Here is a 13,431-nt window from a genome sequence, read left to right as displayed (position 1 = left end):
TCAATTTAACCACACAGACTGATGAAAATAGTGACACGTTGTAAATGGGGAGGGTACAAATGATCATCGACAAATTTGTATAATAGACAAAATTAGCAAATGAAAGCATATTACGTGTATTAAATAAATATCAAAAAGGTACTATAGTATTGTAAGAATACTAAGTAAATCATTTATATTAAGAAAATAAATCACCTGAATAAAAAAACAAAAACAAATGCATGGTAATTTTGCATGTGATCAACTGTGGTACCTTTTTGTTGTTGTTGCATAGAATGAGTTGTTCAGCCTGACTTCAAAGTTCCCTAATTTTGACTCATCTTTGCCTTAATTATATATGGTTTATCAAGAAAATAATACAGACTAGCGCTGTCAACGTTTTGGCAATTAATTAAAATGATTTAACTCGTTAAAAATGTTTTAAGAAAAGTTAATGTTTGTTTACTTCCAGTGGCGACTGACCCAGTAGAGGGTGAAGGGATGAAAGAAGTCATTCACGTTGTGTCGGGAGATACCTCTTATACCCTCGAGAGGAACCATTGTGTCAAGAATAGACACTTTGTATGAGGATGAGAGAGCACGGCGGGGCTTGAGCGAAGAACATCGCTCTCACAGGAGACCACTGGGGCATCACAGTGCCTTTCAACTATAAAGACTGGACTGTGCAGTCTTTATCAATGAAACTGTACTCACCAACTGAGTAAAACATTGGAGTGACACTATGCCGAGGCATGTGCTAAACCATTTTCTGGATGTTGCAAACAAATGGAAAATCAAGGAATAATTAACCTGCCACTGACCCATGCTGTGACTGCAGAGGGTGCTTTGAGAAAACACTGACGTGGAGAAAACACTGCTCTGGGCAACTGAGTTAAAACATCCACCTTTATGTTCCAGTCCAGGATCCAGAGTATTAAGTGCCAAGCAGCCTAAGGCTCTTCTGTCAAGAAGTTCTCCCAACAAAAATCTATTGCCCAAGGTAAACTTCACTCCAATATTTCCCAGAAAACCCAGAAACGGTGTACGACAAGCCAGCAATTAGAAAAACCTTCCTTCCTCCCAACATGAAACTACTCTGTACACAGAGCGAAGCAAGAAAGGGTTCTTGTTGACCCCATGGCACACTTTAATTGATGCTCCTGTTTCCTCTGCTTAAACAGCTGTCAGCAAACTGCAGGTAGGTCAGCAGGGATTTGAGAATCTTTGGATAAACATGTTTTCTCACCACTGCTTTGTAAAGGCTCTCCAGAGGGAACCTCTTGTACGAAAGGTGATATAACTTGGCATCAACATGATGTTTGGATTCAGAACTATTAGTGCAACCGAAACCCAGCTAATAAATATTTCCACACATTAATGATTTGTGTCAACTGTTTCCAAACCACTTTTAAAAAGAACACAAAGTTCCAGAAGAGCTCAAACAATTAAACATGGGATCATTTTGTTGTTAAACTAAGCGCTTAGGATTCAGCATAAACCAGAAAGCAGAGAGCAGTTAGAAGCTGTTTGTTTACCTTGCAGCAGGTAGTCAGTTGCTTCATTTTCAACCTCGGAGCTGAGCTGCCTGGTCTTCTGTAGGTACTTGAGAACAAAGACATTGGGGGCAAAGTGGATCATGTTCTGCTCCCCACATCCAAACGGCAGCCTCAACAGCTTGTCCAGGTTGTTAAGTGTTGGCCCCATGACATCCCCTGATACAGATACACAATTTGATAGTATAATTTGATTGGTCTAGACAACAGAACGATGGAAATAATAAATCAAAATGTGCCTTGCACACAGTGGTGATAATACCAATCATATATGCAGTAGCCCTCTCAGATCCAGGCACCATGTTGTGAGGGACACCCAGCGTGAAAGCCTCATTGTGGTTCTCTTCAGAGTCCTCCTTCCTCCAGATCTTAAATTCTCCAACTGAGCCCCAGCCTGTTGAGAAGCCTATGTGCCGCACCTGGGTGGACAAATGTTTATTCAAATTATCTCCGAAGAGTAATGACTGCAAGGAGTGTACAAATGTCAATAAGTACCTGTCCAGGGAATTGGCCTGCCCAGTGGAGGATCACCGATTCATTGGAGGGATGTAAACCATGTCCAACCTGGAACAGGTGAAGCAAAGAAGCTTAAGGAAAAGGAAACCCTCTCCCCAAGAATAATTCAACTGGTGCTGTTTTTGGACATTCTCACACTCTAACAAAAGTGTTAGTGACTCCAGTGTGATTCACTCACCTCCCACACAGACACAAACACAGACCAAAGTTGAGAGCATTTCCTCCCTGGATCTAGAGTTTAACTCCCGTAATCACATTAAATCAAAGACCAGCCAAACCTCATGGTTCAGTCCCTTTAAAATGCCTTCATCCCATAGAAAACAAATGAATCCCATTAGACTGTAAAATGCCCTGCTCTTCTGCGGTCTTTTAATTGCTGCCTTTGGTGAACAGCGCAAAGCTCATCCCAGTGGCTGGAGCCTGGGAGCAGCGTGCCAGCCTTAGTGGGCCATAAAAGCACCAGACCACAGATCACGAAGTGTCCTCAGTGACATCGGCTCCGTTAAGCATGACCTTACTGAGGCCATGCCAGTAAAAGTGGCCCCCAGTTCTCATAACACAGCTAACCCATGGCCTGCTGGGTCTTTCATCCTCCTCTTTTTGTGTTGGAGCATCCACACATGATCTGAACACAACTCTTGCACCCAATGATACAGGACATTTAATGTAGGAGAGAGTTTTCTTCTTAAAGTATTTCATGGTACCTGTACAACGCCTCCCTTCCAGCTAATCCAGAAGCTGCGGAACTCGTCCCAGGAGAGGATGCCTGGTGTGGAGGCACTGACCAGGGGCTCGCCCATCTTGCCCAGGCAGATCCATGAGCGAGAGTTTTGCCTTCCCCCAAGTACAATCTCCAGCATCTCTGCGCTGTCATGGGGGCTGGCAGACAGGGCAAAGTGGGCATCGTTGTGGGTCTTCACTGCCACCTGGAACTGGTTCATCCTGGCCGGCTTTTTCACATACTGATACTCATACTTGTTGGGGGTGGAGATGTGGATCCTCTCTAACAAAAAAATATGTATTCAGGTACTTAAAACCTTTAAATATAAATCAACAAACCATTGTCAAACTAGTTCACACAATGCTAATTAAGCTCCATCAATCAGCTCCACACTCTGTTCCTCAGTATAGTGGGGCTTTCTCAACCTGATGATAATCCTGTGCTGCAAATTAATTCCACTGATCAAAAAACCTGAATATTCAGTGGTTTCATTCAATAAATGCTTCTTGAATCCGCCTGTCGTGCACTGCTGCTGTATAAACAAAAATGCTCCCTCAGTCAGGTCTGATAGTATTGTTTGACAGAGTTTGATTTCTGATGACAAAGGCAGAATACAAATATCATATTTTTGTCAGTTCATGAAGTCAACAGGCAGACTAAAACATCAAGACTGTTGGGAATCCATTGAACAGTGCCTGTGTTCTTAAATTGTGACTAGCTTTACAGTTAGTAAAAGGTATCAACATTATACATAATTATGAATATAATATATCAATAACTAATAAAAAACTCAGTAAAAAAACTGACCATTGGGACAAAAGAAGACACTGTAGGTGTATTCTCTGGGCAGACCTTCTGGCTGCAAGAATGATGAGGAGAGGAGAGAGAGAGAGATCACAGGAAAGAGAAAGAATAGTTGAATACATCCAGCAGACAGAAAAGGCAGACATAATAATTAAACTGAAAAAACGACAACATACAAAGCTAAAAAAAACAACATCAGCTCTCATACCTCTACCAGGACAGTCCTGCGAACATAATCCAGGCCAACAGGGACCCTTTCGTCCACATCGACGCCCACTTTCCCTGAGTGGAGTCCGTCTGAACAGCAGCTTGGTTCACTGTAGGCAATAGCCCGAGCTATTGGACATCACAAAACAAAACACAATCAGCTTCTGCCACAGACATCGACCATTTTAGTTGTCTATGTTAAGATTGTCCCCACAACCCAGTTGCGGGTCCAGTGCTGAAGATTTCAAAAAAATATACAGTATCTTGAAATCTACATTTGTAGTCATGTTTCCTCTTGTATTGCCATTATTGATCTCTATCCACACCCATCTGCGGTATTTGTAGTTAGGGGTGTTGACAATATTTGTTTCTAAGATGCATCGCAATGCAAACATTGGATGATTCTGCATTTGATGCACCGACTAAGTGACACCACATAACCGATTATAATGTTATAATACCATAATATCGGCTGTTGATTTTCCAGTGGCTAGATGCTGCAGCTCAATTGCAGAAACATACGTTTTCTTTATGGGGATAGAACATTTCAGTTTGATTTGTAAATAAATTAATATTTAGGATCATATTTTTCAGACTGCCTATATTTGTTGATAGAAAAGTAGCAATGCACATTATACAAAATAAAAATTGAGGATGCAATGCATCGTGTATCAATCTGCTGACATAATACTCATGATCAAATCATTTAATCAAACTTATGCTTTTTAGGAAAAAAGTCACACGTCTCTATTAGACTAATGAGGCCTTGCCTCGACTGTCTTTCATCCGCTTGTCTTCTCATTGCTCATAACATACATGACACAGGACAAACATATCTGTAAGATGACTCTCTTGCTGAGGAGTACACTAGAAATGTGGCCATTTGCCAATAGCATTGTGTGTGTGTACTGAGAGAGAAACACAAGGGGCCAAGGGACTAGGAGTGGGGCCATGGGGGGCCCATTGACCGCGAGTGACCTGAAAACTCATCAACATGCCACTGAGTGTCACAGCGAAGCTCCCCCACTGCTGGCCTGCTTTGTTCTCATATGAGCTCTGGAGGGAACTGTTTGCAAATCTGGGCGGGTGACAAGATCACACACCGCTCTGCTCCTTGACCAGCTCATCTCTCCTGAGCCAAAGGGCTTGCCTTTTTGTAATGCACCACACTGAGGCGACCGGCAGCCTGGCTAAAGTGACATATCAAAATCAAATGATGCAATTTTCAATATCCAGAATGAGCTAAACCGCACTGTAACTGTCTACATGAGCAGCACAAGCCACTCTTTCATAGCAGGCACTTCCTTCTTTTGAGACATGTGACAGAGGTATGGGAAATAAAATAACATATCCTGAATACATGTAATTTATGTCATATAGATGTATAAAGACAAAGTAGTGTTGCTGTGAATGGCATGCAGCAACAGAATTACAATAAAATAAACACTCATTGCTGCTGAGTAGTGTGCAGCCATGACCAGCTATCCTTCCACATTCAAGTATTTCAAATAATAACAGCAAAGTGAGACATTATTTAGAACCTCACAGTGAAAGTATTATTTGACATGGGTACCTGTGATGTTTGCAGACCCCAGCTCAGTGAAAGACAGTACGATGGATGTTGGAGTGGCCTCTCCGGGTGCGACACACTTCTTCCTGGTGAGATGGTGCCGTCCAGGATGGCCAACAAATTTAATGCCCTTTGGAACTGATACTTTAACATGAACCTGTGAGAGTGAGGAGGAGAGGGGAGGAGAGGAGTCAGATGTAATCAATCTACCATGACAGGGCTACAGTGACATCATTTCTGCCACACATACCCCTCCCTCATTTAGCGTGTTACCGTCAAAGCTCTGAAAGCGAGGGAGAATTTATAAAATCGCATTGTGAATTTTCCATGCCGTCTGACTCATGCAGCTTAAGATCCCTGAAGGATTAAGTTCCACTCATGGTCCAATTTTCACAGAGGGCTCAGTAACGCTGAGAGAGCTTTTAACTGTTATTTATCCACATGCCACAGGTTGTAAATAATGGAGCAAAAAAAAAATTCATGTGTTGCTGGGTGGACATCAAAAGACAGGATATTCTGGCTTGGGTAATCCCTTAACATGACATAAGGCGAGCACATGCAACAAGAGTTTAACAGGCTCATCATGATGCCATCTATGTGGAGTATATGATGGACATGTTTAAGGCCATTATATCACTGAGAAGGTTCTTCAAAGTGAGTGGTGAATCACACTTCTGGGAAACATCTTCTCGGCTAGCCCTAGTCATGCTTTAAGTTATCCTACAACAGTCCTCATGTGATTTCAGGCTGCGCTACCTACATTTGATCTACATTGATCTACATTTGCTATCTATCTAAAAATGCTAAGAATGTTTGTCTGTCTAGGTAGTCGAGAAATATTCATTCACGTCATTAATTTTTTTTTGTTATGAGCCCACCAGTGACACTTGGTCTGAGCCTTGGTCTGAGGCTTGAAACTGCAAAGCCAATTACGCACTTTCTAGACCCACCCATAGGGGAACCGGTCCTCATTCCCAGAATGTAAACAGTGTCCACCATCTTTGCTAACAGTTATGCTAACAGGACCAAGTGTCACTGGTGGGCTTAAACTTGTCAGTGTGTGCACTTCTGACTTTGATGTTGTTTGGAGAATAAATACAAGGAATGTCTGTCAGTCAGTGACCATTCAAACACCAAAATAAAATAATAAAAACAAAAACAGACACACATTAAAATGGTACAGTTGGTTCCCGGGAAGATGTTTGTGTTTATGTTTAAAATGAGTATGGATTTATCTATTTTGTCAACGGTCTTTGAAACCAATGTATAAATGGTGGTTTAGTACATTTCACAGCAATTTTTCCATGTGTTTGTGTAGGTTTTTTTTTCCCCCAGGAATGCTGGCCTTCACCCACAGTTCAAAAGACCATGCAGATTGGGGACATGTTAATTGGAATGTCTAAATTGGTGACCGGTTCAGGGTGTATGCTGCCTCTCACCCAGAGTCAGATGGGATTACAGCTCCCCCAACAACCCGCCAAAGAATGAGTGGGATAGACAACGGATGGATTAATCATACAGAAAAACACCCGCCAAGTTTGAACTGATAAGCCAATAGTGAACTTTTGCATTTAGGCAGCTATGGGGTCTTATCACACAGTTTTCTTTTTGTCTTTTTACCCTCCTCATTATCTTACCTCTGAACATACTGGCAGGTAGTTGTAGACACTGAGGGGAACTTTGGTCTGCTCCCCTCTGATTAAACTGTAGGGCAACGTAAAGTCCACAAAAAAGGGTTTGAAGGTCCGAAGTTCCGCTCTCTTTGCTAGGCCTAGCCCCTTGTGTTCGGACATGCCAATGGCTTCGGTCACCCATGTGGTGATTGAGTCTGGCACGTCCAGTCGAAGCTCGGCTTCCCCTCTTTCAGAGCTGTCAGTGACACATGTTTGAAACACAACTTCAGATGAGATTTTTACCATCTTTTCATGTTTTTCTGAGGCAACAGAAAGGCACAGAATACAAAGACGTGCTTGATGAAACACGGAAAGATTACTTTTATGTCAGTGGCACCTGTGTCAACACCAACACCTGCGCCCGTGTAACCACAGCAAACACTCTAAAGTGGATAGGTGTGAGGGGCAGTCAGGTGCTGACCCAGTTTGTTTCTTTGAATGAATTAACTGAGATCATTATTGGCAACACATTTAAAGTTGGTCTTGGCAAATGGTCACAGGGCATATTAAACCTGAAAAACTGCATGTACACCCTTCCTTTTGATCAAAGTTGCCCAAAATCTACTTTAATAGACCTTTAAGGGAAATCTGAGCTTCGGACTTCAAAGAAAATTGGGGCAGAGCTGAAGTTCCATCCAACGGAATCAAGCATATGGAAATCTATGGGCAACTCATTTATATTGGCTATAAATGAATGGAAGGAGCTGTTAAGAAAGTGACAGTCTGTTCCAAGGAGGCAAATTCACACCTAGAGGGAGAGAATTTTGGATCCTGCTTCACATTCGTCTTCTTGCTTGAACATTTACTAGCACCTTTCTTCTCCTCTCTCATTTTTTTTCCGACAAAAAATCTGCCATCTTATCTTCAGTTTTCCCTTTTCAGCATATATGTCATATCACCTTGTATTCCTCCAGGTTTCCCTTTCCATCTCTTGCACTTGATATATCGAGCCACAGGCATGTGTTGCACATATACACACAAGTGAAAAGGTTATATGACGATTTGAATACCTGATGTTGAGGCAGTGCCACACCCAAGTCTCCGGGAAAAATGTACGCCTCCGCTTCTCTGCTCTGCAACCGAGACGCAAGCTGACATCAATAAAAGGCTTCAGCTGCTCACAATAAAACAACACCATAATTGGACAGTGTATTATTCCACGGAATTCCATGCTGACATTCATGAGTCATTCATCGTGTGTTTAATGTTCATGACTTGAAGAAGACATATTTGTGGCACTGAGGAACGTTGACTTAAAACCAACAAAAACAATATTATATCTTTTACATCTTTTGTCCATTGTTCAATTCTGAGATCTGACTCAACCCAGGCATGACAACAGCTGAGAACTGTATTGCCAGTTTATAATTGGTGGGATCATGAAGTAATTATGAGCTTGGGTTTGAATGCAGTGAATTCAGAATAGTACATGCCTACATAACTGTGTGTAGTCCAGTAACAGATCATCGCAGTTTAAAATATATTAATGATTCAATCACAAAATTAATATCCAGTATGTTAATTATCTATTAAACAAACATTTCACAATCCACAACTAAGGCAGTTGGACTAAGATAATAATTGGAAGCATGTCTCTACTGTATGGTAAATTATTTTACCTGGTTGTGGGGCGAGAGAGCACGGCAGCCACTAAGGTTGAACTGTGAGGCTGAAATGCTGGAACGGCCTCGTCTGTGTACATTCCTCCGCTCTGCCGATGGTTCAAACTCACCATATCCGTCATCACGACCAGCCCCGATTCCTGTGATAAACATTAAGAGCCATAAACACGCAACAAAGACACAACAACGAACCATCTCTGAACCACTGCTGTGGCTCAGAATCTGACTAGAGTGTCTGTTCTCACGGTAAAAGCGAATCGCGCGTCCTTGGTGATATCCCAGTGCCACGGAAACACAGAGGAGCGTCTCCGTCTCTTTGACGACAGCCTGGGCCACCAGAAGTGTCCGTCATCTTTAGGTACACCGAAGGCGTCCGAAACATCGAAATTTGCCAGTTCCTTAAACACCTGAATGAAGGAAACACATTCATGCAAAGACACAAATACAGTCACATACACTACCATTCAAAAGTTTGGGGTCACCAATTTGTGTTTTTCATTAAAACCCACACTTTTATTCATCTAAAGAGTCGCAAGATGAATAGAAAATATAGTCAAGACATTGACAACATTAGAAATAATGTTTTTATTCAAAATAATAATTTTGCCCTTCAAACTTTGCTTGGTTGCTGGAAATGGGCCTCTATACACCTATGTACATATTCCATTAAAAACCAGATGTTTGCAGCTAGAATAGTCGTTTACCACATGAACAATGTATAGAGTGTATTTCTGATTCATTTAATGTTATATTCATTGAAAAAAAAAGTGCCATTCCTTCAAAAATAAGGATATTTCTAAGTGACCTCAAACTTTTGAACAGTAGTGTACTTGATTACCGGTTCATACCACAGTATCTCAATGTATTAGGTTAGGTGTGTAGACATGGTCAAGATGGCCGTATATCAAAATGGGGAAGAAAGATGATTTAGGTGACTTTTAAGATGGCAAGGAAATGAAATGATAGAAAGGCAACAGTAACTCAAATAACCACTCATTACAACTAAGTATGCAGAAGATCACACCAGGTGCCACTTTTGATCTCCAGTGTACCTAATAAAATGGCTGATGGGTGCATATATACAGTATAGTGCTGTAACATCTCATCTATCTTGTGCCAAAATTGACCATATATTGTAAGACACAAAAGGTACACATTATCACAAAGAAATTATACAACCAACCTTGTCAAGGCTGAGCTGGAAGTCGGGCTTTAGCAAGTAAAGACTTTTATCCACTGAGGCCACACAAACACACGAGCCCGGCTCTCCCCGCACATGCAGGGTCACTGGGTCTCCTGGCACTGAGTCATTTGTTGACAGAGAAACAGACACCTGCAAGCCAGCCAACCAAAGAGACTCAGATCACATGCATACAGTAATACAGTTTAATAAAAACACTTTCTCTAAGCCATAAAAATCATACAGGTTCTATTTTATGATTGTTATTTCACTGGAATTCAATTCATAGAGCTTGAGATGACACTATTTCAGCACTTATTAGTAGTGTTGCGAGAGACAAAGGTATTTTGAGTCATCTATCAGTTCAATGTTGTTTAGTAGATAGAAAAGATAAGATATAGTGGAAAACAACAGGAGAGGAGGGATGGTGAGAGTTAGGCCGTAAACTTTCACCCAACAATTTTTTCAGGAGGTGCGCAGTCACAAATTAGCACAGTTAATGGGTTCCACTGACCTCCTTCCACTACTACAGTATGTAACCTGTCATCCTCTCCTGTCACAACCCCACTCATCTGGCTGCGGCCCTGTCTCATCATGCCTCAACAGCCCCGCCTGCCCCACACACCTTCCCGCCCTCCCCTCCCCCGACACGCACATGGAGTGTCGTAATGGCATACCAGGGAGCTGTAAATACTTCAGGGAGTTAACTCCACCTAATGCAGGCAGGAACTGGGGATCTCTCCCAGGCTGACACAGCTGTTTGTTTACAGATGATATGATGTGGACTAAGATGGTGCAGGGATACATAAGCTCAGCTCCAACATATACAGAGAATGCCCCATTTTCCCCAGGTTTTGAATAAGAAAAAAAAATATCCTAAATTAACCATGTACCTTATACCATACATGTTTGAAAAGATTGCCTTCAGTTATCATAAGTTCAACAGATAAGATACTTCAGATACAAACAGAATCAATTTAATTTTTGTTTTCCAAACCTGGTTCTCAAAGTCAGGCTGTACAGGGATTTGCAGGCTGTCCGTGACACCCTCCCCATTCTCCCTCACGTAGTAAATGAGCAAACGAGTAAGAGGTGCCATGCTGTGACTGACTGGGAAACGTAGATAAGTAACACAGGTGTCCACCTCAGCCTGAGATGAGGAGCCTGAAACACCTGGTAGAAAGATGTGAGGACAGAAGAAAGGTGATTGTGGATCCTATAAATCCTATAAATAATGATGTTGTTGAACCTTTAATGTCCAAGTACTTACTGGAGTCAGATGGAGGCAAGTCAGTGGTGTGAATATTCTTGTCAAAGGTGACTGTGGCCCTTTTTCCTCGGTGTGAGGCTGTCAGGTTGGCTGGCTGATGGCCTGACAGGATGATGTTTCCCTTGGATGCCACTTCATAGTGCAGGGTGAAGTTACAGGGGCAGGTGGACTTGAGAGCCACCTCTGCTTCTTGGCCGACCTATACACACATAGAAAGATACAACAGCACTGTTTATTTTAAGGATGATGCTGAAAATTTTTGACGTATTTAGACTTTTGAAACTCGAGACCTTATTATTTAATATACGATAATAATTGCAAAACACATCACTTACCTTGAGAGTGGAACTAGGGCTTTGGATCTGAATGTGACACCTGCTGGGAGAGTACCAACTACTGATGGACAGGTAGCTGGGCAGGTACTGGTCTCCTACTGACTTCCCATCAATAGACGTCACCTTGGTCTACGCCAAACAAAGACACCACGCTGTAACACTTCATGCTGTTTCTATTACATTAATCTACAGACTACTGCTACAACGATCATATCACTGACCTCTAGCCAGACATACTGGGCAGCAGTAGGGATGGAGGGGATCTCAAAAGTGGCCTGGCCATCTTTGGAGATCAGTTCACTGGTATAGATGTTGTCTTTTGGCGTGAGCTCTGCCTTCACACGCACTCTCACCCCATCAGCAAAGCTGCCATCAGGGTAGGTAACCTCAATCTGCAACAAGAGATTAAGATTAACAAGAGGAAGTGTGGAAAAAAACAGATATTCAAGAATGATGTGATGTGTGTCTTTAAAGGTTGGGTTACACCAAATTAAAAGATGACACAACTTAAAGCAGCATTTCTCATCTCACCTTCCCTTTGTAAGGCAGACCAGGCTTGAACTGTTTGCGTGTGTCCTTGGAGTATTTGATGTCAATGAGCTGCTTATGGACGGGTGTGGAGTCGTCAAATGTGGTTTGCCTGCTTCCATCGACACTGGTCACCGATGCCCAAATGCTCACGGTGCCCCTGAAGTGATCTGCCACATCCAAGGGCATCATGTCCTTGACACACAGGCTGAAGTTTGCAGACCCTTTGATCTGAGGAAAGCACGATGGGCATGATAATTACAGAAATAAAACATGTCACTTATAAACAGGAGCATTTACAACATTGGTTGACGAAAAACTCGATAAACTGACCTCCATATTTTTAATCACAGGCTGACCCATTTCATGACGGTAGTAGCCAACTCCATTCACTGTCATGTTCACTGTCAACTTCCCGGTAACTGGTTTCCCAAAGGTATACCTGTATAACACAGACATGTTAGACATAGATTCAACAGCTGATTAAGAGCTATAGGTGCCATCATTTTGTAAATTTTTTGTAGACTCAAGTTTATGACTTACCTGGCCCTGACAGTGGCCTGCTCACACGAGTTCAAGTCACGGACATAGCGAGGCGGGTTTATCATCAGCTCAAACTTGGGCATCACTGTGACCAAAAAAATTGCAATAACACAATCAGCTCATTCATCGTTTTGTTTGCTGCATTATCCTTTCTTGTGATCCAGTAGCTCTTAATTAGCATATCACTCATGAAGTGAAATTATGTTTGCCCCTTAAGCACTTAACCTACATAAGGACAACAGATTCAACAGATGCAATGCCCTTATTCTAGATAAATAAATAAAAATATTAATAAAACATCACCAAGGATAACTGAAAGAACCCTAACCATAAAAAAATAAAAATAAAAAATACACAAAAAAGTATTATGTTCTTTGTTGTGCAAACAACTGTCTTCCACGTCCAGGTTCTCACCATATTTCTGCACTTCAAATGACTTGTTATAGGTGTGGCCCTGCACCTCTACAAAGATAAACCATTCTCCAAATACAGGCTGATCAGACAGAGGGAAACTGGTGTTCACAACCCCTAAATTAGAGAGAAAGAGAAAAGCTTTTGTAATAACATTACACACAGAGAGAGAGAACTATACAATGAAATGTGAGCATATAGGCTACACAACGATGTGTATCAGAAGACGTGGCTCACCACAGCAGACAGATTTAAGACTCGTCCACTGGATCATCCTGGATCCTCTTGGATCCTTGAAGAACAAATTGAGAGATCGACTTTTCAGATTGACAATTATACATTTTACATAAAGATTCTGAACTATGTTAAATCATGTGCTGTTATTGGGTCTAAAAATCAACTCCTAACTCCAGTCTTTAACCACTGTTGGAACACTACCACAGCTTTTCCTCAGGTTATATTTGCGTGTAGGTAAGAGGGTAGTAAAAAAACAAAAAAACATCCACAGTATGTGTTTGT

At 41.8% G+C, this 13,431-nt stretch overlaps 1 protein-coding gene across 1 annotated transcript in view; it reads right to left on the bottom strand.

Moving 5' to 3' along the window:
- cpamd8 (C3 and PZP like alpha-2-macroglobulin domain containing 8) overlaps nt 1-13,431 on the bottom strand; it is a gene marked incomplete at its 5' end in the record, with an annotated part of 42,035 nt that overhangs the window by 23,699 nt on the left and 4,905 nt on the right. The window contains 21 exon segments of the mRNA XM_083887618.1: nt 1,515-1,691; nt 1,795-1,951; nt 2,028-2,096; nt 2,753-3,051; nt 3,577-3,628; nt 3,782-3,909; nt 5,354-5,507; nt 6,988-7,219; nt 8,034-8,096; nt 8,643-8,785; nt 8,891-9,052; nt 9,829-9,978; nt 10,823-10,998; nt 11,096-11,294; nt 11,431-11,559; nt 11,652-11,822; nt 11,962-12,189; nt 12,292-12,400; nt 12,502-12,586; nt 12,916-13,029; nt 13,150-13,204. Coding sequence (XP_083743744.1) covers nt 1,515-1,691; nt 1,795-1,951; nt 2,028-2,096; nt 2,753-3,051; nt 3,577-3,628; nt 3,782-3,909; nt 5,354-5,507; nt 6,988-7,219; nt 8,034-8,096; nt 8,643-8,785; nt 8,891-9,052; nt 9,829-9,978; nt 10,823-10,998; nt 11,096-11,294; nt 11,431-11,559; nt 11,652-11,822; nt 11,962-12,189; nt 12,292-12,400; nt 12,502-12,586; nt 12,916-13,029; nt 13,150-13,204 — 3,052 coding nt within the window.

Source organism: Microchirus variegatus, assembly GCF_963457635.1.
Source record: "Microchirus variegatus genome assembly, chromosome: 4".
Taxonomy (NCBI): domain Eukaryota; kingdom Metazoa; phylum Chordata; class Actinopteri; order Pleuronectiformes; family Soleidae; genus Microchirus; species Microchirus variegatus.
Note: the sequence above shows the minus strand (reverse complement) of the source record. Positions and strands in the feature narration are given on the sequence as shown.